Here is a 26,698-nt window from a genome sequence, read left to right as displayed (position 1 = left end):
AGTGGAAGGGCCGGGACACAGTTCCTTCCCACCCACCTCCTGTGCAGGATTTTGCAGACCTCAGACCCTTTCCCAGGCTGAAGGTTTTTCATCTATTTAATTTCCCTTCATGCTTTTACTCATCCTTGTTGGCGCTGGGGATGCGTGTTGGAAAGACGTGCAGACACACAGAGAGATAGACAGACACACACTCCAGGATGGGCCCTGCCACGAGAATGCATGGAAATGAGCTCCCAAATACACATGGACATGTCTTCAAGTGAAATCCTATGCTTGGGTGTCCAGCACAGGTGCTGTGAGATGTCCTAAGGCATTGGGAGGTGCAGGCTGAGCTTCCCAGTTGGGTAACACTGCCCTGCTGTGGGCTTGGCACCGAAAATGGGCTTTGTTTTAGCCAGAAGTAATGGCACGTGTCAAAGGCTGGTGCCATTGGGTGCTTCCCAGTTGGCTCCCCTTGGCAAGGCCATGGAGCAAGGCTGACAGAGCCCAGAGAGCCACGATGGGCCAATGTGCTCGAGTTGGCAAAACCCTGCCCAGCGGTATGTCCCCATTCCATGGCAGGTGGTGGCAGTGCCTTATCTCCTGGAGCAAGGCAGAGGGTGACAGGGAGAGCCGAGGGAAGCATCCCTGGGGAGATAAAGGGGCCAGAAAAGCCACTGCTGGAGGAGGGCAGGCATCCATGGCCTCCAGCCACCACCGAGGTGCAGGAAGGGAGATGGACCTGGGTGCTGGTGGTTTGGCAGAGCTGCATGGGCCCAGGGTGAGCTGAGGCAGGCACATGGCTGTCATGGGGACCACCTAGAGGTGGCCAGGACCCCACTGGGGCTGTGTGGCCTTTTCCATGCCTCTGGGGTCAGGAAAAATCGGCAGAAAAAGGGAGGCTCATTTGGCCGAAGAGGTTGTTTTGCCCTGCGCTTTTTGGGGTGATGCTGGCCCAGTGTGGTACAGCTGGGAATGGACCAATGGATGTTTTTGGCAGGTGTGACAGGTGCAGGCCCATGCTCAGTGGTGGCAGTGGAGCTTTGCTCAGGACAGGTTGTCGTGGCCAGTGTCTCCCAAGCCCCCGGCCATCACCCCCCGTGCCACACGCAGCCACTCTCCAGGACCTCCTCACCACCCTTCCCAGGGTGGATGGGGCGCCCTGCTGCCCCCAGCTCATGCTCTAAACGCACTCCCCCAAAAAATCAATATTTCATTGCGTTATTTTAACTGAAGCTCTGGCTCCTTCAGCCAGAGTGGCACGCAGCGGCACTGAGACCAGCTGACAGAACCATAGGGGCTCAGGCAGTCCGGGGATGCAGGGCCGGGGAATGCAGGGCCGGGGGTGCAGCCTCAGTGATTTTGGCCGGAGCGATGTCAGGCCCTGGCGGGGGCTGTTGGGGAGGTGGGGAGTCTGTGCGGCTGTCCCGCGGGTTGGCACATTGCCACCGCTCCCTGCCGCCGCTGCTCTGCGGCTGAGCGCCGGGCTCGCACACTCTCCCCGGTCCCTGCCGCCGGGAAGGGCGGGGCGCGGGCCGCGCCTGCGCAGTGCAGCCGCCTCGGCGCTGCGGCAGTTGTGCGGGGCAGTTCTTCCGAGCGCGGCAGGAGGTGAGAGCGGCCCGGGCGCGCGGGGGCAGTGCGCGCCAGGCGCGTGGCGGGGACCGTTGAGGGGAACCGTTGTGGGGTGGGGTGGGGTGGGGTGGGGGAGCGCCCCCTCCCCGCTCCCCCTCCCCGCTCCCCTCAGGCGTGCACCCCGGGAGGAGGAGGGAATGGGGGGGCGTCTGTCCGTCCGCCGGGGCTGAGGAGAGGAGGGGCAGTGAGCGGAGCCCCGGTGCCCGCCGGCGGCACTTCCCGTTCTGCCGGTGAGGGGAAACCCTCTTAAGCTGCGCCCGCCTGCTCCGCCGCTTCCCCGGCCCCATCCCCAGCCCGGCCGCTGTGCCCCCTGTTGCCTCCCCGTCCCGTCCCGAGCAGGGCGGCCCCTGGGTGAACCCCCGAGCCCTTCCCCGCCCCACTACGCCCTCAGGCAGCCCCGAGCTGCCCCCTCCCCGGCGCGGGAAAGCACTCTCCCCGCTCTGCCCTCCGAGCCGCGGCGGGAGGAGAAGGAGCCCTCCGGACGGTGTTTCTGAGGTTTGGGGCCAGCACCCCGGTGTGTTGGTTTCCGCCTTCCGTCTCACGTGGACCGGAGGGGTCCCGGCGGCACCTTCCAGCTCGCAGCTTCCCCCCCGGGTCAGCCGCCAGCCCGGCTGGGGAGGGGGTAGGGGCGATCCCCTTGGCTGAGGAAAGCCCGGTCCCGGCGCTGGGCTGGACGCATCCCGGACAGCCTTGTGTCAGGGCGAGGGTTCATTGTCACTGCTCGGTTTCGTTTGAGTTGCTCTTGGCAGTCCCGCTGTATCAGGCTGGAGCTGATAACCTAAAGGCAGGAGCGAGGCACCGAATAAATAAAAAAAAAAACCCGACGCAAATCTACATTGCTCACATGTTGCTTAAGCTTTTTTTTTTTTTTTTTTTTTTTTAATCCCTCCTTCTGTGCCAAAAACAATGTTGCAAGATATATGGCAGAAACAAGCCTACATTGGTTTCTGATAGACCAGATGACTTAGTAGGGCAGTACTGTTTCTTACAGCACAGGCAGTTTTCAAAATTCCTGGAACCACGGAGATTATGAAATGCTCAAGTTTATTTCCTTGCTAGTGTTCCTAAAGGCTGCCAAGCTGGATACTAAGGATCCTCTCTGACGTGGTCTTGAGAGGCATAATCACTTATGTTTTAAAATATTTTTTTTTTTTAGCTCTGGAAGATTTGAACCTTAAAGACTGCAGAATGCTTTCTAAATAGTCACTTGGAAATGTCCCCTGTGTGAGTTTAGAATGACATCTTGTCACCAACTGAAATATATTGTATTGATCCATATACCTGTTCGTCACTAGTGAATAAATCAAAAATAGGAAGATTTTCAGCTCATTTCAGGTGCTACATGGCTTTATTGAAAACCAGAAACAAAACTAAAACTACATTTTGATCTCTGGTTCACGTGCTGAATCTGTAGTTCTGGCAGTGAGGAAAAACCCTGGTGTTTTACTTGCAAACCAATCAGCTTAGCTCTGTAAGTCTGTCACAGTCCTTGTCAGCCCCTGTCAGCCTAAACATATTTTAGAGTAGAACTGCTGTTTAAAATAATCTATTGCTGTTAGTCCAGAGTCCAAAAGATCATTCAGGAACTTGCTGGTTTGATTAACAGCATTTGGAGTTTGTTCAAGCATAGACGTAGTTTCATTATAAAACACAATACAACCTTTACTCTGTATAGCGTCATTCAAACAAATTGTATGGCAAAACACACCACCGAATTACATTTAAAATGCTCCATTGAGTTAAGTACAATTGCAGAGATAAATGGGGAGAAAAATTGTAAGAATGGGAGAAATGTTTTCAGCTGAGGTTTGAAATTAACAGCCTGTTAGTATATTTGCATTGGTAGCATTAGTGCTATAGGCTGTTTCTAGGATATACGCTTGCACAAATCAGATGCAAGCTGAAATTTTCCCAGGCAAATTTCCAGTTTGTAGGCAATTTTTAATGATAATAATAATAAATCCCCCTTGAATTGTTGCTCCTTGTCATGTTTGATTCCTAATATAGCTTGAATTGAAAGTTAATATACCATTCCTAAAATCACCAGAGATATTTATCTTGGACTTTTTTAAACTTTCAGGGAATGTTTGTTTTTGAAAAAACAGAAATCTTAGTGTGATATTTACTGGTAAACACTGTGGTATTTTACTCTTTGGGGAAATGTTGAAAGGAGTGGTTTATTTCCTTTAAAAATATACAAGTATGTTATTCTGAAGTCTAAAGTAAAAGGGAAGCAAGCTATTAGAATATGATATATAGGAGAACTGATGCTTATTGAAAAAGCAGATAGGTTCATTTGCTCACATCATACCTGTTATTTGCAGTTCAGCTTAATAAAATAGTGCTTCAGTTAAAAACTGATAGATGGGTGGTTAGCTTGCAGCGTGAGCTGTTATCTGGGAATGGCCCTGGGCTGGCTGCAGAGTAGGTTTGCGGTGCTCCAGGACAAACTGAGATGGTCTGCAACCTTTGAATCCAACATAAATAGTTGTTAATAGTTAATTAATAGTTAGATACCACTTGCAAGCAGGTGCAGGAAGAAAGGCTGACTGCGACTCTGCCCTGAAAATCTTGGGCAAGAGACAAAAGCAGGATCGTGCAGTCGCATTCAGTGAACCCATTCTTTTTTAGGAATTTGGAACTGGGGAGTGCTGTCGGATCTGGGTGGTTCAGCACCATGTAACCTGCCACTGCTCGGTCACTGGTTCAAATCCTACAGAAGTCTGTCATGACACAAAGTAACGTTACCATGTAGGAGCTACTTGGCTTGGGGAAGGTCGATTAATGGTTTCCAGCCAGGCTGCAGTGGAAAGTTGTCATAGGAACTGATTTGCTGTTTGGCAGGGCCGTGCTTTGTCTTCACTCCTTTAAAAGAACACCTCAGTAACTAATCGCCTCAGGATAAGAATTACTCGTATGCCATCCAGCGTAAACCCATAAAGAGAGCAAGGCACTTCAGCTCTACCCCAAGGGAAACTGAGGACAGCGCTGAACGTCAGCGGAGAACAGCCTGAGTGATGTACCTTGGGATGGGTTTGCAGTGCCTGCTCTATGCTGTGTCCTTGCCTCGGGGTGGCTCATGAACGCTGGGTGTCCTGATATGAAACAGCTGTGGCTTTTTTAGCAGTGAGAATAATAGGGCAGAAAACTGAACAGAATGTGCCTGGGAGTGGAAGCCTTGTCTTGCTCTTTGGGATGTGTTTGGGACGAGATATGTTACCAAGTCAGCACATGGGAATTCTTCACTTATTGTCTGTACTGCATCTACATTTTAGATTTTATTTATAGTGTCAGCAGCACAAATACCATTTGAAATGACATTTGAAATGGCCACAATCTGACTATTTGAAAATTGGCTGTTCTGTGCTGAAGCATATCTTATTCTTTGAGCATCTCCAAAGTGCACATTCATATAAATATTTCCTGTTGTAAAATGTCCGTTTTGTGTTACTAAAGAAATTGTTATTATGTGTCGTGGTTATGATGCACGTAGCAATGAGCTCTATTTTGCTTTTTAATCGTTATGACTCCTTAACTGGAATGATTCCTAAAACCTTGGACTGTGTACTCTACATAGAGCGCATGTATAACATGAGTCTGGTTTCTTAACACAACCACAGAGAGAATCCAGCATGTACAATAAATAGAACTTAATGTACAGTAAATAAACCTTAAGCAACATTTGGAAAAAATTGCGTAGATATTTAAGGTAGACACTGTAAGCCATTGCTAATCTAAACTCGCCTACGTAAGGGTAGTCATTAAGTCTCATGCATGTGTTTGCAGGGCTAAAAAGGTGCTTGGGAGACCTGCCTGTATGAAGCCGTATTAGGAAAAATACATTTTTTTTAATATGACAGCATGAGATCAAGAAGGGAGCCTGAGTACTTCAGCCTAAAAAACCCACAGCAGTCTGCGTTGAATCTTACTACTACCTGAATGTGTAACTTACTATAATGTGTGCCTTACTATAAGGTCAAAAGCAGATTTTCTCTTACTTTGCGGACAGTTGTGTCCCCAAACGTAGGAGTATTGAGTGGCTGTCTGCCAGCCCTCTCAGTCTATCACTTTTTCAAGTCTGATACAGGACGGTAGAGGCTAAACTTGTTGCTTGCTGGTGACCTTAGGTTATCATCCCCTGACCACGAATACCTGCTGTGGGATTTACCAGCACAGACAGCCCTTTTTTGGTAGCTTCATAAGAGATAAAGTTCTGACTAAACTGAGGAGGTTGGAAACCCCACTGCGATTATCTGCTTGTGACCTTCTTTTACCACGTGCATCATACCAGCTAAACTGCTTTAAATTCTGCAAAGGTGAAAGCCTATTAAATGTGGAGAGCAGGAGTCACAATAATGAGATACCTGTAGAAATGATGCTGGGATGTGAGCAACCTGTTGGTTTCTCTTTTGAAATTAAAGGATGTGTGGGCACAGCTTCTGTAGGTGGATGGAAGAGAAAAGAGGCCCAAGAAGTAGTGATTCTTTTGAGATTTGAAGGTGGCTCCAAAGTGAAGTAAGTTAGTAGAAACAGATGTGTAGGAACAATGTACCCTAGTACTGCTTGTGTTGTACTCATCTTGTAAATAAGGAGACAGTTTTGGTCTCTAAAACTACCATTCTGGCTTTTTGCACCACAAATGACTTACTTAAAAACAAAGGTTCCTTGAAGTCATTATGCAGTCCAAACTTAGTTTATTTTAGTTATAGAGTATTCACAGCTCTCAGCTGCCTCCCAGATATTTTCAAACAAAGACTTACTATTTTGCATATATGCTTACTACAAGACTATAATTTACCCTTGCTTGGCACAATCGGTTTAGAGGAAAGGGCAAAACAGACATTTCCTGTATGGGTTTCTGCGGGAGTCTCTGAAGTAGAGTGGTTTTCCACTGTTTACTTAAGAACAGGCCTTTGGATTAGCTGGCTTTGACCCAGGCCTTGTCGTTCTCCCTGTTAACATTGGCATAATACATAAAACACTTAAGATGTGTTCTTGCTAGATTTTCAGGAAGCAACTTCTGGCTGAACCCTCCAGGAAGGTACACTTCCCCAAAATACTTTCCAACTGGGGTGGTCCAGCTTTGGCAGTTGTGGTGACCACATCTGGATGTGGGACCTTCTGGGTGGGTTGACCCTTTCTTGTGCGAGCCGCTGCCTTTCCCCTGGCAGCGGCTGCTGCCTGCACGGCTGCGGTAGCAACAGCTGCATCCCAGCTGTGTACACTGGGTTCAGGAGGAAGCGTTTAGCTGTTCAGGCACTGTTTGTTGCTGAAATCAACATTCCTTATCTCCTTTGGAGAAAGGTAGCTACTTTACTACTTGGACCGTGCTCCTCTTGGCATTTGCATCAGATGTGTAGTGCATCTGGCCATGGCGTGTAACAAGAGGAACTTTCTAGTCAGCTTGCAAAGTAACCTAGAAAGAAAGGTAAATTTGAAAGACTGAAGACTGATGGTTTAGCATAAAGCATCCCTCAATCTCTAGAGCAGCTGAATTCAGCTGTTTGGGTTGATTCGGTTGGTGGTGAGTTGCACATAGGCATGCACAGTGAATAATTACGAACGTGGGGTCAGAGAAGAGCATAGGAATGTTCTGCCCTCAGAAACCCAAATAGGTGCTGAGTGAGATTTATGCCAGTGCTTTGTAATCCTAGCACAGCAATTACCAATAGTAACATCTAAGAGTAAGTGCTAGTAAACGGCAGGCTGCTTAGGTAATTTTAGAAGTCAGTAAATAGAAGCAGTTGCAATTAAAAATAACTTAGTCTTTTAAGATGTTGATTTCCTTTGCTATCTCCATCTCCATCAGAGACACCTTTTTTACCCCCTCAAAGAAGGAGCTGAACTTTTTGACAAAGGTGTTTCAAATGTTTCTTTCTGATCTTTTTAAGTCACCTTTTTGGATATTATAAAGCAATTCCTATGCAAAGATAGATGTGACTTTCGAAGTCACAGGAAAGGGCTGCAGGATTTGGTCCCGTGGTTAAATCATGTCCTTCCTGACACCCTATGCAGTACTCACTGAGACCTTTTAAGAACAGGTACCTGTAATAGCTGCATAGTTGTTTCTTTTTCCTTGTTTGTTTATTTCCACTTTTACAATGTTATTCTCTGTGTGTGCTTTTAGGTTGGGATGAGTTCATTCCCTAAAGAAAAACTGATCAGTTGAACATAAATTGCAGGTGCTCTGAACACCAGTTACCTGAAGGCTGACCCTGGAAACTGCTCTTCCAGTTCAGTTCCTGTAGCTTTCCCATCATTGAATACAAGTGGCTGAGTGAAGCTGGAAGGAGGAATTTAACATAGAAGCAAGCCAGACTGGTAAATCATCTGTTAGTTCTGCTGTCTGGAAACTGAGGCAGGAGTCAGATTTCATTTTCTGCTTCATGTTGCAAGCATCAGTTGGTGCACCAGTGATGTTTAAGGGCAGGTCAGCAAAGGAGTGTCTGTTTTGAGTCTTTCGGTGTTTTGGGATGTTGCATTTCCACATCACTTTATTAAAAAAAGGAAAACAAAACGTTACCGAAAGGGAAGTATGAACCCATGAACAGGGTCTCTCTGAAGGGCGAAGTGGTCAGCAGACCTTTTCCACTGGTAATCGAAAGCAGGGCTGCAGCCAGCAGGGCTGGATAGGGCTCTGCTAGGGAAAAAAGATAAAAATGAACATTTGGTACCTAAATCTATAAGTGGTTCAGGTAAGCAGGTACAAAACTCCTCTTCTGTATTCTAAAAAATGCTTGAGAAAGTGTCGTCGTTAAAGCAGTGACTAGCACACCAGACGATCTGCTGCTAAGTCCGTTTTAGTTAATTATGTGAATTTAGCCTCTAGAAGGCATTAGCTTGCCTGTACCATTAACCACTTGGTGACTGCAGACATCCTGAGCAGAATGTGTCTCGCACATGTTCTGGCGTTTAGTAGTATCCTCCTTATAGTGGTGTTGAAATGGAATAATTTTATAGATAGTGAGTGTGTTAAAAAGTGTCAGTGCTGGAATCATCAGCAGATGTGTGTGGTATCTTACGAGCAAATTTTGTACAAATTGGAAAGCTTCACTTCCTGTGATCTGAGATGAAATATCCACCTGTAGCCTTCGGTAATTTTGAGGCAGTTTTGTCACCTCTGATCCAGGGAGGCAACACTGTGGCCTTTCTAAGAGTTTGTTAAAAACACATTTGTAATATAACCTCTCCTATTTTTTTTCTCATGTGAAAATAGATTAGGTAGGTTCTTAACCTCTTTTTTTACATGTATTGTAACTTCTTTTGCAGTACTGCACTGGCAGTTTTAGGAATCAAGGCCAAAAAACTCTGCTTGTTAAACTTGAGCAATCAGGAGGGAATGGATGATGAAAAACTAACAGTGTTTTACTCATCTACCACTCCTTTTTCTTCACTTTAATTTCTTCACAGAATATCTAGTGAGTAGATATTAACAAAGACAGTAATAAAAAGCACTTTCAGTCCTCATAAATCGATGTGTGCTGGTGGGGTCAAGAACAAATATTGGAAAGGTTAGGACATATAGAGAACTGTCTTCCCATGTTGTTAGGCTCAGAGCCAGGCTGGGATTTTTTTCAATTGCTTTTTTGAAAGCAATTAAAATAAAGCGTATCTGTGGCTGCACAGGAAGCTTTGTACTAGCTGGGCGCGTGGTCAGCTTTTTCTTAGTGGCTACGGTAGGTCAGGTAACATGCTGAAAAAGAAGTCCTCCTCAGTGAATCAGGGCTGTCATACTATTCTGCTTGGGACAAATGTTTTTTAAAGACATCTCAAACCCAGGAGATTCAAACTGTTCCCTCATCTGCAGCAGGAGCACAAGACCACGCTGTTGAACAGGTCTTCAGGTCTGCACTGACAAGATACTTGAGGTTCCCTGAAGAGAGGAGTCCCACCCAGAGGGAAGGTTATACATCAGGACTCTTGGTTCTGGTTTTGGGGTAACAGGGACCTGCTGAGGATACCTTCTTAGTTGTTTGTTAATGTTCTCTCACCCTTCAGGCTGACAGGTTTCTTCCAGGTCACAGCTGATGAAGCAGGTCTGTCACTTCATCTGCGTTTCCTCTGAGCACTGTCTACGCTGAGACAAGTACAGAGAGAGCGCTGTGTGTGTCCTCCTCAGCTCCGGTCACAGAACAATCTCCTGTGTCAGCAGGATTGATTTAATCTGTTAAAAAACAGTGGGCTGAAGGAACCGTGGAAAGATGACTTTGTTTTCCTCAAATGAACTTGGTGTTTTGTTTTTTGCTTGGACAGTTTCTGAAGAAAGGAAGTTGATACAGTTGGAAAATGGTATAATGTAGGCCTTTGGTATCACTTGATAAAGCTTGAGACAGTTAGGTTATCAAAGAGAAGCTGGAGGCTTAGCAAAAGCTCAAAGCCATCGTAGTTGTTCAGTTATTTTACTGATTAATTAAGTTACGTAGGTTGCCTAAGAAGTGTTGTATGAATTAGCACTCTTTTGGAGGAGCATGGGAATACTGCAGAGAAAGTACTCCTAAAATTAATTTACTTGTAGTTTCCTGCAGTGGTGCCTTGGTGCTACACATCTGTCAAGATTAAATGAGATTTGGGTGCTGATAATGTCTAGGTGGGGACACTATTGTGCCCTAAGGACAGAATTGTAATTTCATTTGTAATCAGGCAGACTATAATTACTATGTTTGCCTCTGATTGAAAAAACAGGTCAGCAAAGGAATGAATTGTGCTCTTTATGTGGAGGGGAACTTTACACCATAAGAACACTTCAGAACACCTACAGACTTCACATTCCCTGTTTTTTCATCTTTGTGCTTGCTCAGCTGGTAGGTCTGTGTCCTCCTCTCATCGGCAAGGAGCTGCTGTGTGGAACTGCTTGCAAAGAGCATAGTTCAGGAAAGGTTTTGGCTATGTACCTTTCTGATCTCCGTGATGAGTGTTAAGTACGTCCCACCTCTGGTTTGGGGAGAAAGAGTATTTCTGTGTGACTCAGGTGAGGGCTACCTGTGGTTACTGAAGTAGGAGGAACATAGAGAAGGAGCAAGTTGTACTTCTGGCCTTTGTGAGCATTTCAGGAGAGAGTTAGAGCCAGCCTGGGGGTGATTTTGATGAGTTAAGCCTGGATGCAGAAGGCTCTTGCCGTTCTCACCTGGAAGACTAGACCAGCCTCAAGGAAGGCTTCTTGGTAGAGAGATGGGTAACCATTATTAAGGACAAAAGTTGGAAGCCTGTGAAATCTGTAGCGGGCTAGTATGTATCTGGAGCCCTATGTGTTAGGATAACTGAGAGTCAAGATCCTCTTTACTAAGTGATTTCTGTGTTTGTCATCACAGCGCCCTTTGTAGCTGGGGAGTATCATTATTTTATCTTGTTTGTGTTTTGTGGACAAACAGCAAGTTGAAAACTGGCTGAGTTTTGCATATGAAGTCTGTGGCCTTACTGGGTATTAAGACTTTCTCTCCTTTGTCTGGTTTAGTTCTGTAATCCTCAGCTCATCCTTCTTCTTTTGGGAAGACGGATTTGTTTGTCGATGATCTGCCTGTTATTGGTGGGTAAGATCTCAAAAGGAAGAGAGACCAAGTTAGTATATGAGGATTTGGTAAGCCTTTTCCTTAAAGAAAGTGGAAGGAGAAGGGAATGGCGCTGGAAAAGAAAACTCTTAGCAGGAAAAAAATAAATTCTCACTCATTTTGACAGAGCAGCTCTCAGAATTACTGGATCATCTTCAGCTGTTGATCTCAGTATTTATTTTCAGTAACTTTTTTTTTGTGAAGGAGGAGCCAGTGTTCTCTAGTTCAAGTATGCCAGCGTCTTTACTCAGCAGCACGTCCCTTGGCAAGAGTTGTGTCCAGAGCCCTGGGACTCACGCTGACTAGCCATCTGGCTGTCCACACCTGGGCTGAGCAGGGACCGCTTTCAGCCAAGGCTGGAGGGAGATGTGAAGTCATGTTTCCAGTCTGCGGAGGTGGTTCAGCTGCTGATTCTGCTGTCACATCTGTTTATGTGGCCCGTAAACATGTAGAGAGGGCCCATCCAGCATGGAAGAGGGTTCAAATGTCTTTAAAAAATCATCCTTATTCTTCCTTTTACCTTCAAAGGTTAGGAAAAAAAAAAAACAGAATAAGCTTTCAGTATCTTTGTTTTTTTCTATAAAATATTAATGAAGCAGGGATGTGATTATCAGAGGGGTTTCTTACCAGTAAGCACAGTCAGTAAAAAAAGCCAATAAAAATGTCCTCTCTCACCTTCAGTGTTTAGAAGATAAAGAGGACTTTTGCCTGTTTGCGTTATCCAAGCTGACTCAATTACATGCTTTCAGAATGACTCTGCTACTGATCAGAGTTGTGCATCTCAAATACTTTGTCGGTTGCTACCATGCTTCTGGAAAGGCCCGTTAAGTCTGTATTTGCTTCCCGAAACAGAGTGGCATCTAATGAAAAGCGTCGTTGTTTTGAAACACCGTGATCTGCTGCCAAAAAAGCTACTGTTGTATAATCTTTAATAGCAGGTTAGAGTGGCAGTTGTTCCTTCATTTGAAGTCGGTATGTGGAAGGATGACTTCCCAGTTTTCTCTCCCGGGGTGACACGTCTCATCTTGTGTTCTCTTTTTGGGAACTGTAACATACACAGAGGTGTTCAGCTGTCCTGAATTGGTAACAGATCCTCACAAAGGTTTGAGTGTTACTTAGAGGTAACAAGCTGAAGAGGATGGCAGAAACTGGCAGTCTCCTTTGAGAAGGGGGAGCAATGCTCTGGCTGCTGAGCAGCCAGGGGTTATATTTGTCAGTTCTTACCAGCAAGTGTATTTGTTGCTAAAGATGCTTCAGGTTGTTCTGATACAAAACAACAGAATTTGAATAGAAAAGTTAATCTTGACTTTCCTTTCTGATTTGCAGAATTCAGTGTGTTCCCTTCCATTTCTGCCTTTTGTGCTGTTTACGCTAACCTGCAGCTCAGCTAGCATGCTATCGTGCTTCAGCCTTTTCGCAGTGACATTAGTATTTGTAGAGATGAGTCAAACATTGAATTCCTGTTGTGGTGGGCATTTGCATCAAAGCTTACCTGTGGGTTTTCAGCTAAAGCAAATACATAAGAACTCTTAAATATTTTCTTTAGGGTGGACTGTATCGGAGCAGAAGGATCAAATTCATCTCTAGTTTTCAGGCTTTCAAGACCCGGTGCACCCAGAGCAGTTGCTTACGGGAAAAACAGTGTGAGTAAAATACTTGCATTATCTTAAGGGTTTCTTACTGGAATTTAACAGCTGGAAACAAAAAGCAGTGAGAACAACATCTCCTTAGCCAGGTTCCTTGCTGTTGGCAGGAGCTCAGCTGGACAGCAGTTTGGGAACCTCTGCAGCAGAGGTTGCTGCAGGCTGCTGAAGACCTTTTCCCAAGGAAGTGAGTTTCCCAGGGAGTGCATAGTTCATGCTGGTGTTCCCTCAGAAGAGCCTTTGTTTGTCTATTCACCTTCTCTCCAGGTGAAACCTCTCTCTGAAGATTTCTTTCCAATATTGCTTGTGCCTTGGCCTCTTATTCACTGATAGATTGATTTATAAGGTGAGGAAGAGTCACCTGAGGCATGATACTCAGTTTGACTGACCTGCTCTGTAGCTCAAAGTGACTTTTCTGTGTTAATTCTTGACTCTGTGAAAAAAGGCTAATTTAAACATTCCCTGACCCCCCCCCCCCCCCTTAATTTAGAGCCCTCTGGTGATGGACAAACTTAAGAAATGTATTGTTTCATAATTAACTGTCCTCTCTGTTAATATTTTTTTTGTGTGCATTTCTTTAATTTCCAGTCATGGGCTTTTTTTCTGCCATTGCTAGACTGAGAGCCCTCCACAGTCATGCTGCTTTCCTGTGTGTAAATGTCTCTAGACTATTTTCAGATCACCTGCAGAGCCGCTCTCTGTAAACTGGCAATCTTCCACTCCGGTCTTATTCTCTCTCACAGCTTTATTCCTTCCTAATATAATGATTATCGTTCTTGAATGGGGACAGCTGGCCAAAGACAGTTTTCCAGCAATATTTGTAGCAGTGACAGATAGGCACATGGAGTCCTGCTTGGTAGCCTTGTACATCCAAGGATCGTATTTGACCTGCAGTCTCATTTTTTTGAGAGCTCATGTTTGCTAATTCTTCTCTGGATCAAAACTCACATTCCTTAAGTGTGGTCCTCCTGTTTTCCTAGCAGTGGAATGGTACGGAGCACACTAGATTTAAGAGAAATGGAGAACTAGCGTTACCTCTAACAAACTGCTTGTGTAAGAAGCAGTATTTTGGAAATGACTTAACTAAAATGTTAATTCTGCAGGAAATATTGAGAAACATGAGCTATATAGAAGCTAGAAAATATGCTAACTAGCTCATCGGAGAATTTGTTGTTCCTATTTCAAAGCAGTAAACTCAATTACAGATAAATGGGGAGAATGGATGGGCTCGTGGTACTCAAAGAGGGTTGGATTTGAGGTTTGCTCCTCACAGAGTTGCACTGTGGATTTCATAGTTTTCCAAATTCTTTTCTAACCATCTATAAAATTGATGATAAATAATTTAAAATATTTTGAATACCTAGTGCTCCTTGGAGTTCTTGAGTGAATAGAACTCCTTGGATAGAAATGGACGGTCGCCCATAGAAAATCCAAAATTATCTGTCTATGGTTTTTAGTGGGCCTAATGCATTGGGTCCTGGATTATTACTGGAGCTCTAGGTACTGTGCAGTCACTCTGTGGACATGGTTGTCAGTAGAAATAGTCTGATTAAAAAATCAGTGAAAAATAAGCAGAGTTTTGTTAAATATATTTTACACATATTTGATATATAGGCATTACTTTAGCATCTGGCTTTATGACAGAGATAAAATTCAACCTGAAATTAAATCAAGTCCTATAATAAGTCACATGAGTAGCATTCTGCCTTCTTATACCTTACCCATCCAGAAACATGAGTTAACATGAGTTACTGTCATCTATTGGTCAGACTATAGTCAAATAAATATATGACTGGAAATGCTTTAGCAATTTCCCTGAAAGCACACTTTTGGAAAGAGCAGCTTCCTTGGTGTCCGCACTGCGATGGTACCCAAAGGAAAGAGCTACCTCCTTCCTGTGGGAGGACTCAAAGCCAGCATCAAGATGGCAGGCTTGGAGGTGGGAGGGTCAGTACAGCCCATGGTGCAAGGAGAGCGTTATCAATCTAATGTAATCCAATGGGTCTTTGTATAAACTGCACGTGGCATCTGCTTACTTCTAGTGGGATCTAGAAAGTTGGGGTTCGTGGAGTGTGAGGGCTCTTTCTTCTCAAACAGTGTCTGAGTTGAGTCACCCCTTGGCTGAGATGGGAGCCTGCAGATAAAGGACTGTTCCAGGGAGGTAGCCACTGAAGGGCTGGCATTTAGGGGAAGAGGAGCAACTATTGGTATTGATACGTGAACGGATTCATTACCTTTGCAGAGAGCTTCTGTGTGGGCATGGTAGGTGAGATCAAGCACAGTGCTTGCGTGGCGGTGTTGAAGAGGAGACCGAAATGGTTGCATAGCAAACAAGTAAATGGTTCGGGAGTGCAGGTGCAAGATGGGAGATCCAGGGGTCAATACAGGGTTTGAATAGGGAGCAGAAGTCAGGTATGTTTGGGAACATGTAGAGATTTGAGCTTGCTAAGAGTTTATCAGTCTAGGTATTATTACTACTGCGCAGTTTCAAGCAGGGCACATATATCAAGGCATGTTTATATTTATGAAGCTGGTGATGTTAAGCATGAAATTATATTTAATATACTTTTTAGCTGACCTCTCAGTGTCTGCTGGTTGATGCTAACTACTGAAATTTGAGTTTGTGTTAAAGCATACTGTGTAATGAAGATGCAGTGTATCTTTTTGATTCATCCTGACACTGGTAGGAACAAACCAACCCCGATCCTGCTCCCCTTCCTTCTCTTTCTGGGGATTTTAACATGGTTCATTCCTCCCTTGCTGAGACCCCGCAAAGCCCCTTGAGATGGAGCAGCATTGCAATGGGGAGCCAGGAACTGCTCTGGGCTTGGCAAGGGCACCACAAGACTTGTCTGTACACGTACACCCACAGCATCTGACTAGACACAAAGCTTTCAAATAGCTAGCGTTAGGTGTCAAGATTTTTCTCTCTGTTTGCTTTCCACTGTGCACGTACATGTGTGGGTCGTACTGACAAGGTATTAATGACTCTTGAAGCAGAACATGTGAGAAGAGGCAGATGTAGTGCATGACAAATCAGTGTGAGTACGCTACAGCCTTGGGATGGGTTAGTGATGCTTTTGTTTTCTGCTATATAAGCTCTAGAAGAATATCCTGGAAAAAGTGGGATTGTCACTGCTGTTTTGTTCATCTCTACATTTTAGTATATGTGCCTCTGATTTGGCATTGCATCATCAAAGTGTTAAAACAAACTCAGAAAAAAATACAGGCAGTGCATTTAATCTGGACGCATCCAGTATTATCAGGTGCAGAAATTTCTAACTATTTGTTGGCCAAAAATGATAAGAAAAATAATAGTAAAACTTGAAGGGGAATGCTTCTGGACATGTAATTTTATATGTATGAGTACTTGAAAAAAATACACTATGGCTAATACTTGAAGTCTGCCAAAACCTGACAGAAGAAGCAAATGGACTTATTTCAAAATATGTGCTAAAAAACTCATGTTCTTTTGGACCAAAGCATCTGTGCAGGATAGTAGTTCTGTATCAAAACTTTGAAGCTGAGATTTTAAATACTTTTTCAAAATGAACCCTATACCGTAAGTGCTATCAGATGCTTAATTAAGACTGCACTAGCAAGGAGCATGTTTGCAATAAATTATGGGGAGGTGTTATGACATGCTTCATCTATGTAAAGATTTCTATTTTTATAGAAGCTATTTACAGATTATTGATTTCAAAAATAGATTTGTAAGTAAAGAAAGATGCATCATATTTCAGTTGCTTGGAGTTGAAAATCTTGCCTGGCTGGCTGCCCACTCTCTTGGATGTTTATTCCAGTGGCCCTTCTTATTTTTCTCTCTCTATTTGGAAGAAGGAATTTGTATTCAGAGATCAGGTCTCATGTCTCTTACCCAGGCAGGTAGCTGATTTTTACACCTTTGAAGCATCAGAACAATTTCATTGAAGTCCACGAGACTTTTTGTGTGAGTAAGGCTTCTGGGTGGGGAATATCTGTCACGCTATCTTTTGTCAGTTGTTACTGTTTTATTTCAGAGCAGTAAGCTATTGTCACAGTGCCAGTGGAGCCTGCTAAGCTGTAAGAGTGCCTTTGAGTTCATGTAATACAAAACTTTATCATAAGATTTTTTTATTTTATGTTGTGTGAACATTAAAAGAAAGATTTTAATAAATAAACCAGGGCAAAGCCTGAAGGTAGACGTAATATCTTTTATTAGAGCAGCCGACAGAGTTTGAAAACTTAGACAAGCTTGTGTGCCTAAGAGCTTGTCTATTTTTTCCAGCCATACCAGTTGATCTAATAAAAGATCTATCTACAAACCTTGTCCTGCCTATGAACTCTATTCATCACAGCTACAGCAAGATACTGCTGGATCATTAAAATAATTCAGACCTTTCTTGCTTAGTTATGGAAACTTGGATTTTTGTGATTCCTTCCAGTCTCAGCTATTTGAATCCCAGCACACACAAGATGATGCTGTCTGCTTTCTCCTACTGTAGAGGAGAGTTTCATCACATAGGAGCTCAAACTGCTTCACTGATTGCTCATTTTGGAAAGGATGATATTAAAGGTAGCCTGCTGTAATTCTTCTGCCATCTGTATTTTAGGACATTTTCTAGGATACTATTGATGAACTATCAGATGCATGGCTGTTGGGAGCAGTCCTATCCTAGTACCTGTCTCAGCATCTCTGATGTGGTGGGATGGTGATGGGAAGCAGACACAGTGGGAAGAAGAGACTAGCAGAATGGAAAGTCTCTGGCTTTGACTGTGGGTGTAAATTTTTGAATTTTGCTATGTGTCTGGCTGGGTGAGCAGAATAGCGTAGCCCTTCTAAGTGGCAGGAAGCTTGGATCTGGACTTCTTTCAGCTGGAAGACCTAGACCTAGAGCTGTCTAAGAGCATAAGACCAGCCATGCAATATTTTTTTTCAGAGCTATTTAACTTGCCTTTTATATGCCTTAAATGTATACATCTTTTGGATCTGAATCTGTAGCTCTGGGTCAGTGGCTTTAAAATAGTTCCAGGTAAGACCAAGGTGGTGATGATCTGGACTGTCTTGAAATATCCATGGGGTAGATGCTTTTCCGCCCTCTGGGGACACAAGCCCTTTCTGTAGTTTGCAGTTTTGGGGTCATACCAGATCCCTCACTGTGCTGCACATCTCTTTGCTGCTGACCTGGAATCTCTTGCGTGGGCACTGCTCCTCTCCCCAGTCCCCTCTCCTCCATCAGGGCTGCTGTAGCCCTTGCTGCCTGTGTGGAGCGTTGCTGCAGGCAGTGCCCTGCCTTTGAAGTGGAACAGGTTGATGCTTGCAGGCTCTTTAGTTCTGTGCCCAAAGGCAGATGGAAGGCAGCACAGGGCTTAAATAGCTGGTAATTACTTATAAGCCCTTGGTGGCCACGGCCTGGACCGTTTTAGAAGCTGCCTCTCTCCCTGCATGCCCTGTTGTGGAAGTTGCGGCTGGCTGGAATGGCCCCGTCGCCCTCTCACTGCGATGACCTCCTCTCCTGGGTGTGTTGCAGGGAATTCAGGGCAGGGAGAGCTCTCAGCTCTGGCATGCGGTCCCTTGGGCTGCCTGCCAGGGCCTAAATTTGGTGACCTTTAGGATGTGGCAGAAGATGCATTTGTAAACCTTGGTTGTAGTAACTGGGAGACAAGCGGAGAATGCTGGGGAAGGGAGGAACATATTTTTTACAGACAAGCTGTTTGCTGTTTGTTTATGACCAGCAACTAGTAGGTAAATAGACTAACAAATGCTGTGACAATTGCAACTGCTGCTCTTTAATCAAATTTAAAACTAAAAAACTACAAGTATTTCCTCTAGCAGAGTGAACATGCATGTGATTGCAGAAAGTGCCGTGACTTCTAACACTCTGCTCTCTACTTTGCTGAAATTGTCTAGTTTCTCTTCTGTAAAATGAGGCCAGTCACATCTTAAAGGTGTCTAGAAATGGTTGCTGTATCATTATCTATGTAGCTTGTGGGTGGTTTTGTTTCTTTTAAGGAAGACCAAACAAGCCAAGCCTTGTGGTCCAACAGTTGTGTGGGTTACACAAGAATGTGGTTTCATGTTATACCTAATTTGGTGTAACTGTGGGATGGATGTGTCTCCCATCCCGTTCTTTGCACCAGCTCTACTGATAGCGTTGTGGCAGGTTGAGCTGGGTTCAGCCTGCTGACCACGAGCGAACTACCCAATTTTTCTTTGCTTTTGATTGTTTAGTTTTGATGGGTGAGGACTTGGACTGGAGCTGAACTGACTCACTGTGGGGCTGCTTCATCATCCCACCTGGTGCCAGGGACACAGCAGGACATGGGTCTGGCTGGAGGAGGGGGCGAGCAGGATTGTCCCAGTGTGCTAGTAACACAATTGGGAAAGGTAGCTCTGTTTCCTCACTGCGGGGCCTTCGTGACGAGAAGGACTGTCCACTGGTTTGGTTTTGACAACGAGTACTTTGAAGTACTTTGAGTACTCGTTTTGACAACGAGTACAGATGTTAGTGAAGATCTCCTGGTGAATATTTGTATTTCTAGTGATACAAGTTTGCAGTGTGTTCGTGCTCTGTCTGAATGTGGCTGACCTACAGAGGACAAAAGATCATCTTTCTACTTTCCTTCCAATTGTTTCTGCTCATTTAGCATCCATGTGAAGCTTTGTCTTTGCTTAGAGATCAAATAGCCGGAGACAAGGTTCTTTTTTTGTACTGTGTGCTGAAAGTGGCAAGGTCAGTCCCACTGGGGTTTGTCGGGTTTGCGCTGCCTAATTTATCTCGTGTATAAAGGGTAGGTTTTCCACCAGCTATAGCTAATGCATATTAGTAACTCTAGGGTCAAAAAATATCGCTTTTCAGCAATGAAAACAGGGTCTCTATTTCTAAATACATTTTCAACACAATGGATAGGAATGTCTTTGCAGTTCCAGCCATGCAGAAAAGCCTTCCTAGCTCCTTAACATCCTATCTCATCAAACATCTCAGAGGAAAGCATCTTGCTTGATCTGCAAACTCAGATCGTTCCACCGGGTACTTTGCAAGACTTCCTGCATGGCATTACGTCTCTTCGTACCAGGAAACAGACTGCTTTTTTTTTGTGAAACAAACCTTGAACTTAAGCAAGCTTTTCTCTTCTGCCTCTTTCAGAAATAAGCATTTGAAGATGACAACCTCATGGAGCGACCGACTCCAGAATGCAGCAGATCTCCCTGCAAACATGGATGGGCACGCTCTGAAAAAGTATCGCCGGGAAGCCTATCACCGGTGAGTCATTCATGTAACCCCACAACTAAAGTGCTGAGACAAAGGGAAATAAACTAAACATAAACCCCACATTTCTTGTTTGTTGCTTGTTGGTAAAACAGAAATGTCATTGTCGCCTTCCTTGCAGAAGCGTTAGTAGAAGAGAACTTAGAAGATAGCACAGTATTGGCCTACAGGAACTTACAAATGGTAGAGCTGAGATACATGTACTAGAGCCAGTGAGGCTACGCTTTCTCAATGCAGCTGAAAGACTGATCAAAGTTAGGATAGGAGCTTTCAAGTCAAGAAATGCTCAGTGAGAGAAGTGTTGTAGTAATTGCTGCAATGCACATTGGGAAGACATAGCCTTAGACATTGGAATGCACAAGTTGCAAGAAGGAGGAGATCAAATGGGAACAGGAATTAAGTGTTTGAGATTTGTATCGAATGTTGTTAAATGTGTGCACCACAGGCGCATGTAGAAGCACTAGACAAGATCTCACTCTCCTTTTATGTGGCAGAAGTGCCTAAAACCATCTTTGCTGTAAAACAATTACAATCTAAATAAAAAAGATAGAATATAGAATAAAAGAAATGTTATCACTCATTTTATAGTTTGAGAACCAAAGTAGAGACACTGGATTGTTTTCACAAGATCACATTGGAGGTTTGGTTGAGCCAAGAATTTAGCCCACAGCTCCCACGGTTCCAGGCGCAGAGCATAAAAGATGGATGCAGTCTGTATCTTTATCAGATATCTGGACTGTTACACAGTTAAAAACAACAGCATCAAGTTAATTGTCAGTATACTGTTTGTGGGAGGTATAGCTTCAAAGTTTAGCTTGTTTAGTTTGAGAAATCATGCAGTATGATGATCAGAGTATATTCAGAAGGGTTGGGGAGACATATGTCTGATACAGAAACAGAAAAAGAAGTCAGATTTCCCAACCTCATGCTTAAATGCCATGTTGCATTTGTGATTCATATACGGTGGTATTTCTGAGGAAGTGTTTTGGAAGTGTTATATATCTTTTGATTCTCCGGATGCACTCTAATTAGAGAAAAACGCCTTAGCATCATGTGAAAGGCCAGACTGTGCAAGCTGCAGTGTCCAAGGCTAACTAATGGATTCTGTGGTGCATTTCTGAAGCTTTCCAATTTCCAGTGATATGTTTGGGCACGTCTTAAGTGGTGGCATTATTTAAATCTCTCTGTGTCAGCTGTTTTGTCAGATATGGAAACATCTAATGAATGTAACTATATATAGCACATAAAAAGAGAGAGATTTCATCCCATTCCCTGGCAAAAATTGACAGGTTTACCTTTGTGTCATAGTTTTACCTATGACTTTAGTTGTGTTCCTCCTGATTTAGACTGATGTAATTGAAGTCAGAGTAAGGCCTATTTATTTTTTTCTAAATATTTCCTCAACATTTGTATAGTTAGGTGTTGACAGTCTACTAAGTGTTGTACAAGATCCAAAGAAAACAGTACTTGTCCTTAAGAGCTCACATGTTCAAGTCCTCATCATGTTTACCCTTACTCACGTAAGAAATCTTTACTTTCAGAAAGAATTTCCTTATGGAAGACGAGAGTGCACTCATATAAAGGAGAGTTTCCCACTAGGAGCTGGGATCTAGTAGTCCAGAATTAGTCTGTGGTACAGTTTAAGTACTCCTTTTTAGAATTTAGAAATGTCTTATTCAAAACATATTGAGCAGAAATGTTGTTGGCACTTCAGATTTTCATGGAAAGCAAAACATTGGAAATACATTAAGGGGAGGCACATTTTTGTTTTGAAATTACTATCATCTTTTAAAAAGAGGGAGGGAGGGAGAGAATGGGGGGAAGGGGAATGAGAGAGAGAGAAAGAAAATGGGAGAACCTGATGCCAACAGTGTAGTATAAATCTGTGCTATTAATGGCTTTGGTGTACCAGTTTCATGGGAGTTATTTTGATAATCCAGTATCATAAGAATCTGAAACAACCTCATTCCAGAGGCAGTGTTGTCAGATTTCTATTTCTGGTATTTTTTTCTGATCTTAGTGTTAACAGTTGTGATGTTACTTTAAAGATAAATGCAGACTTGACATAATAGAGTAGGGCTGAAGTTATTTCCCCGTGTGGTTTGACAGTATATTTTTTAGTATTTTAATATTTGTTCAGATGTAGAATATGTGTGTTTGTCACAGCCATCATTTGTAGGATGTAAGTTTGTTTCCGTGAGGTCCAAGTATGTCCTGACTCTTGGATACTGCTGAAGCACTGTCAGTTTCATGAAAAAGAGACATATGAAAGACAGCGCATTAGTTGTCAAGATAATTTTCTTTCTCTTCCTTCCTTTCTCTTTGTTTTTCTTTCAGTCTCTCATTTTTTCTGTCTCTTTTTCTTCTTACTCTATCAGCTAAAGGAAAAAACCTTGGAAACATGAATCTAAAGTGATTTAGAAACAAAAACAATAAAAAAGAACACAGAATTTAATATATATTTTTTTTTAACTTAAAGCTGGTCCCAGTGATTTTATGGGTCCAATTTGGATGGCTGGAGGAGCTTGGCAGCTGGGCCACATTTACAGATGAGCATAACTGGGGCTAGCTTTGGATACCAGTGTCAGAAGCCCAATTGGGATCAAAGTCATTCATTGGGATTTTCTAAACGCTGCTAGTAATGCTTGGTTTTCTGAAGTGTGAAATTTTTCAAACATGTTTCACTGTTTGTTTACTTCATGCTTACTTAAATATCAGAGGAGATACCTAGACCAATTGATTGAACTTTCTGGTTCTCATGAGCTACGCCAGATTTGATATGCTTGAATTGTAAATGTTGAAGCAGCAAAAAATAAGGGGAAAAATTTCCAATCCAAACAAAATAATTTACCTTAAAAAATAAATATCATTCTCAGGGGCATGAAACTTTTAAAAAACTTTATTAAAAAAATTAGCTCTGAAGGTGGCACTCTAATAGTCATATTTTACTGTGGTCATTCATACTAGGAATGTGTTTTTTCAGGTGTTGCACTTCTTATTGTATCATACTTGATGGATGGATGCTCAACATACAACAGTGTTGGCAGAAAGCCCAGCTGAGACTGGTTTAACTTGTGTAATGCGTACTGACTCAGAGTGTGATGACTGTATTATAATTATGTCTGAATGCCACAGGCAAGAATGTTCAAAATCAAATATTTATAGCTGTTTTCCTCCTGTAGCTGTTTTCCTCCCAAAAGTTTTGGTTGGTGCTTGGATCAGTTTGTATAGCAGCTTAAGAAATTCGAAAATTGAAGCTGTTGATGAAGTAAGCAAAGCTTGCAAATATGAACACATATGCTGGGCTGTAGAGTACAAGGGCTGTAAAAGCAACATCAAGAATCAGAAAAATCTGTAGGGGAGAAGTGGTGGGGTTTTATCTTCAGGGTATTTCTGAGACTTTAACCAAGACTTTGGGTTAGCTAGTGTTACTGTCAGCCACAAACCTCGTTATACAACATTGTTGGCGCCCGTTGGAGGTGAGGTCTAAAGATGAATTAATATACAAGCTAGATGTTATTCATTCTCTAGCAGAGGTCACTGGTAAGAGGATACTGCATTACTGTGCTATTGGCAACCTATATTTTAATTCGGAAATCAAATGGATGTGTAGCTGTTAGGTGGCTTTTCCTTGGTGTGCGTGGTTGTGAGGCCACCTCCCTCATGCACTGCTTGTTGACTTTTCCGGGTAGAGGATAATCAGTAGGTCATTTGTTCTGGAGGAGTACTGTCATTTAACGTGATTGTAATTAGGCAAGAACTAGGTTGACTCTGAGCCACCAAATTGCCCTAGTGTCTATTTTTTAACTTGGAGTGAGCACTTCTAGGCACCCTCTGGATTATCTCACATAGCTCTTTAGGGTTTAAATAGCAACCACATCTAGTTAAAGCAAATAATGGAAAAAGTTGGTGTTCCATCCACTCTTGTTACTGACAGTTACCAAGATCCAGGAAACAGGTATTTGCATTTACTTTTATTCTGTGATTTTGGCTTAACAGGGCCGTAAGACTGCAATAGCCTTTTTGTTAAACATACAGACTTTGGGATGCTTTTACCATTTTACATCAAAGTAATTTGAGACTTCTTGTCCTGAACATGGGGTTTCTATTGTTGTTTTCATTTTGTTTTCTTGCTCTGTTGCTTACTAGCTAGCGCTGGGGGTGTGCGATCATGATTCTTAATCCTAACTCTCCTGCTGACCGCTCATAGAGTATTGAATAAGTTACCTCATAGTTTTGTGCTTCAGTTTGTTTTCAAAGCATCTTACGGTGGTAACATGAGTTCAGTGATTTAAACTGTTAATATATGCTGAGATCCTGGTAAAAAAAAAAAGGTATATACTTTAATAATGACAAAGCGAAAGGATTACCTTTGTAATTACCTTTGGAAAGGTTGTTTTAATTTATAGGGTTAAAGATGTATTTAGGTTATATTTGAGTTTGTTCAAATTTATTAATTCTGGACTATTAACTGCTAATCTTGCTGCTTCATTTTTTGATACCGGAGCATCAGTGATTGCGAACAGGTGTAAATGTTACATAAAATAGACTGGGAGGCTTGAAACTTTTTATCTATTTGGGTAGCTATATATAAGTCTTTTAAAATGATCCATTCATTGAGGTGGCAAATGAGAAAAAAACCTTTATCAGTCGGAAAATGCTCTTTTCATCAGACACGTTTGGATGGGCGCTGTGTGGTATTTTCACGTAGCTGTAAATGAGGTAGCTCTGTAGGCACTGCCGCCTGTGGTCTGTCCTCATGTGTCTTTGTGCAGCCTCCTTGCACTCGTGCGGTGGCATGTTTGTACCGGAGGGCAGCATGTGGTTCTCTGTATTTATTTTGCTTTAGTGCTTTGGACATTGGAGAGAAGAGGGAGAGGGAGTGTTAAGGCGGCAGAATGGGCAAGCTTATGAGAAAGAAGAACACTTGCCAAATTAATAATAAAGAAATTACATTGAAAATGTCCCATGATCCCTAGCTTTAATAGTTTCACAGAGCAGACAGATGTTATTTTGGGATGGAATCCATATGTGAGCTTCTTGGCACTGTGCTGTTGCCTGGGAAGAAAACCCAAACAATGGAAACAGAAATGGCCAACGCTATCTCCTTCCATCTGATTCCTGCTGAATTTCAGAGGGAAGTGCTCATAGTCATGTTTCTGGATAGAGCCTCGTCAGACTTCTAAGTTCCAGCCCTAACCTGATTTTCTAGTTTTATGTCACTGTAATTGTGCAAGGATGGTTAGTCTTGTGAGATTGCAGGGCGCTATGTTGGAAATGTTTCTAGAAGTGGCCAGGAAATTTTGATGCCCTTCTTTTGTCTCCCCTGTCCGATACCATTTCATCTGCATAAAGTCATCTCGAGCCTAAACACTATACACTATCTCTAAATATGATTACAAACGTACTGACTTGTCAGAATATTCCTCTTCAGTTGAAGAAGGCATGAAATGTGATCTGAAAATCTAACATGGTAAAAGAAAGACCAAAATGGCATGGTAAATAGTAATATATGGAATGGTCATTGCCTGCATAAAGAGGCAAGACTCAGCAAAATAATTATTACACTGGTTGTAGTAGTTTGAAGCAATTTATTTCTTATCCTCTCTAAGGCAGGTACCAAAGCATCCAGCTTTGTCCAAAGACAAGACATTTTAATGTACGTTAGTATCTTCTTAAGGGTGCTCACATGATTTGTGCCAGATAAGTAAGGTCAGTGAGGGATTCAACTGAGTTCATAGCTGTTGGTGGGAGTCACCTGTAACCAGAACTATAGTGTCATGTAGTGAGACATCTCCCTGAACCACACAACAGCTGGGAACTAGCTAGGTAATACTGAAAATATCCAATTGTCATAAAAGTAGGGAGATTTTTTTTCGTTATTAGCCTTTTCAAAGAGGCCTTGGGGAACTTGGAGCTGGGAGGCTACTAAAAGCTAATCCATTTAGTTTCCTCTTACTTCTTTCTAGCTCTTATAGGTTATTAAAACTTGGAGGTTGTCCATAACGTGAAGATTAACCGAAGTGCCTAAACTTTGCGGAAGCAGGAATCTGAGCCTTCTGGATAGTTAGTCCCTGTTTTGTGGTTGGCTTGAGCCCAACTGTCCACCATCGTCTTTTTTAAACACACGTGCAGGTCATGCTTGGCCAGCTCCCACTGTATTTGCTGTACCACTCAGCGAATTGCAAGTTTCTTTGTATTTATTTAATTTCCAGTGAAACATACTATCCTGACAAAGAATGCTTCTTGCTGCAAGGTATTTCTAGACACCTTTGGAAAATCATTTTAAAAGTGCTCTGTTTCAGATAGCTCACCTCACATTGTTAATTTTCATTTTCCTGCTATGAGGAGTTGTGAGCCATGTGCCAAGTTCCTCCTTAGCTATTTAATTCTGTGCATTTTGTTTATTTTGTTGGTCATAGTACAAGAATATTATACATGTAGATTTCATTCAGGGCACAGAATGCTTTTGAGATTTTGCACAAATAAATAAAAGAAAAACATTTCTTTCTCTCTGCATTTACTCCTCTCCTGTGTTACTCGAGAAGAGTTGGGATTTAGGTTCCTTGGAATTGATTGACAAGAACAGTAACAAAACCAAGATCAATTCTCTTGTAAAAATACAAAGGACTGTGAATTGCAGTGTTGA

The 26,698-nt window shown here is 42.9% G+C and overlaps 1 protein-coding gene across 4 annotated transcripts in view; it reads left to right on the top strand.

Moving 5' to 3' along the window:
• Positions 1-1,515: 1,515 nt before the first annotated feature.
• The window catches only part of NT5C2 (5'-nucleotidase, cytosolic II), a 60,288-nt gene continuing 35,105 nt past the window's right edge, over positions 1,516-26,698 (top strand). The window contains exons 1-3 of one of the 4 annotated variants that reach the window (XM_086752060.1): positions 1,549-1,587; positions 12,703-12,799; positions 19,927-20,043. In XM_086752060.1, the coding sequence (XP_086608186.1) occupies positions 19,943-20,043 (101 nt within the window). In that variant the 5' untranslated portion in view covers positions 1,549-1,587; positions 12,703-12,799; positions 19,927-19,942. Of the gene's footprint in view, positions 1,588-7,913; positions 7,933-12,702; positions 12,800-19,926; positions 20,044-26,698 lie in introns of those variants that run through there. The other 3 variants (XM_086752061.1, XM_086752063.1, XM_086752062.1) reach the window with 3 other exon arrangements.

This window comes from Chlamydotis macqueenii, chromosome 7 (assembly GCF_036417535.1).
Source record: "Chlamydotis macqueenii isolate bChlMac1 chromosome 7, bChlMac1.mat, whole genome shotgun sequence".
In the NCBI taxonomy this organism is placed as follows: Eukaryota; Metazoa; Chordata; class Aves; order Otidiformes; family Otididae; genus Chlamydotis; species Chlamydotis macqueenii.
Note: the sequence above shows the minus strand (reverse complement) of the source record. Positions and strands in the feature narration are given on the sequence as shown.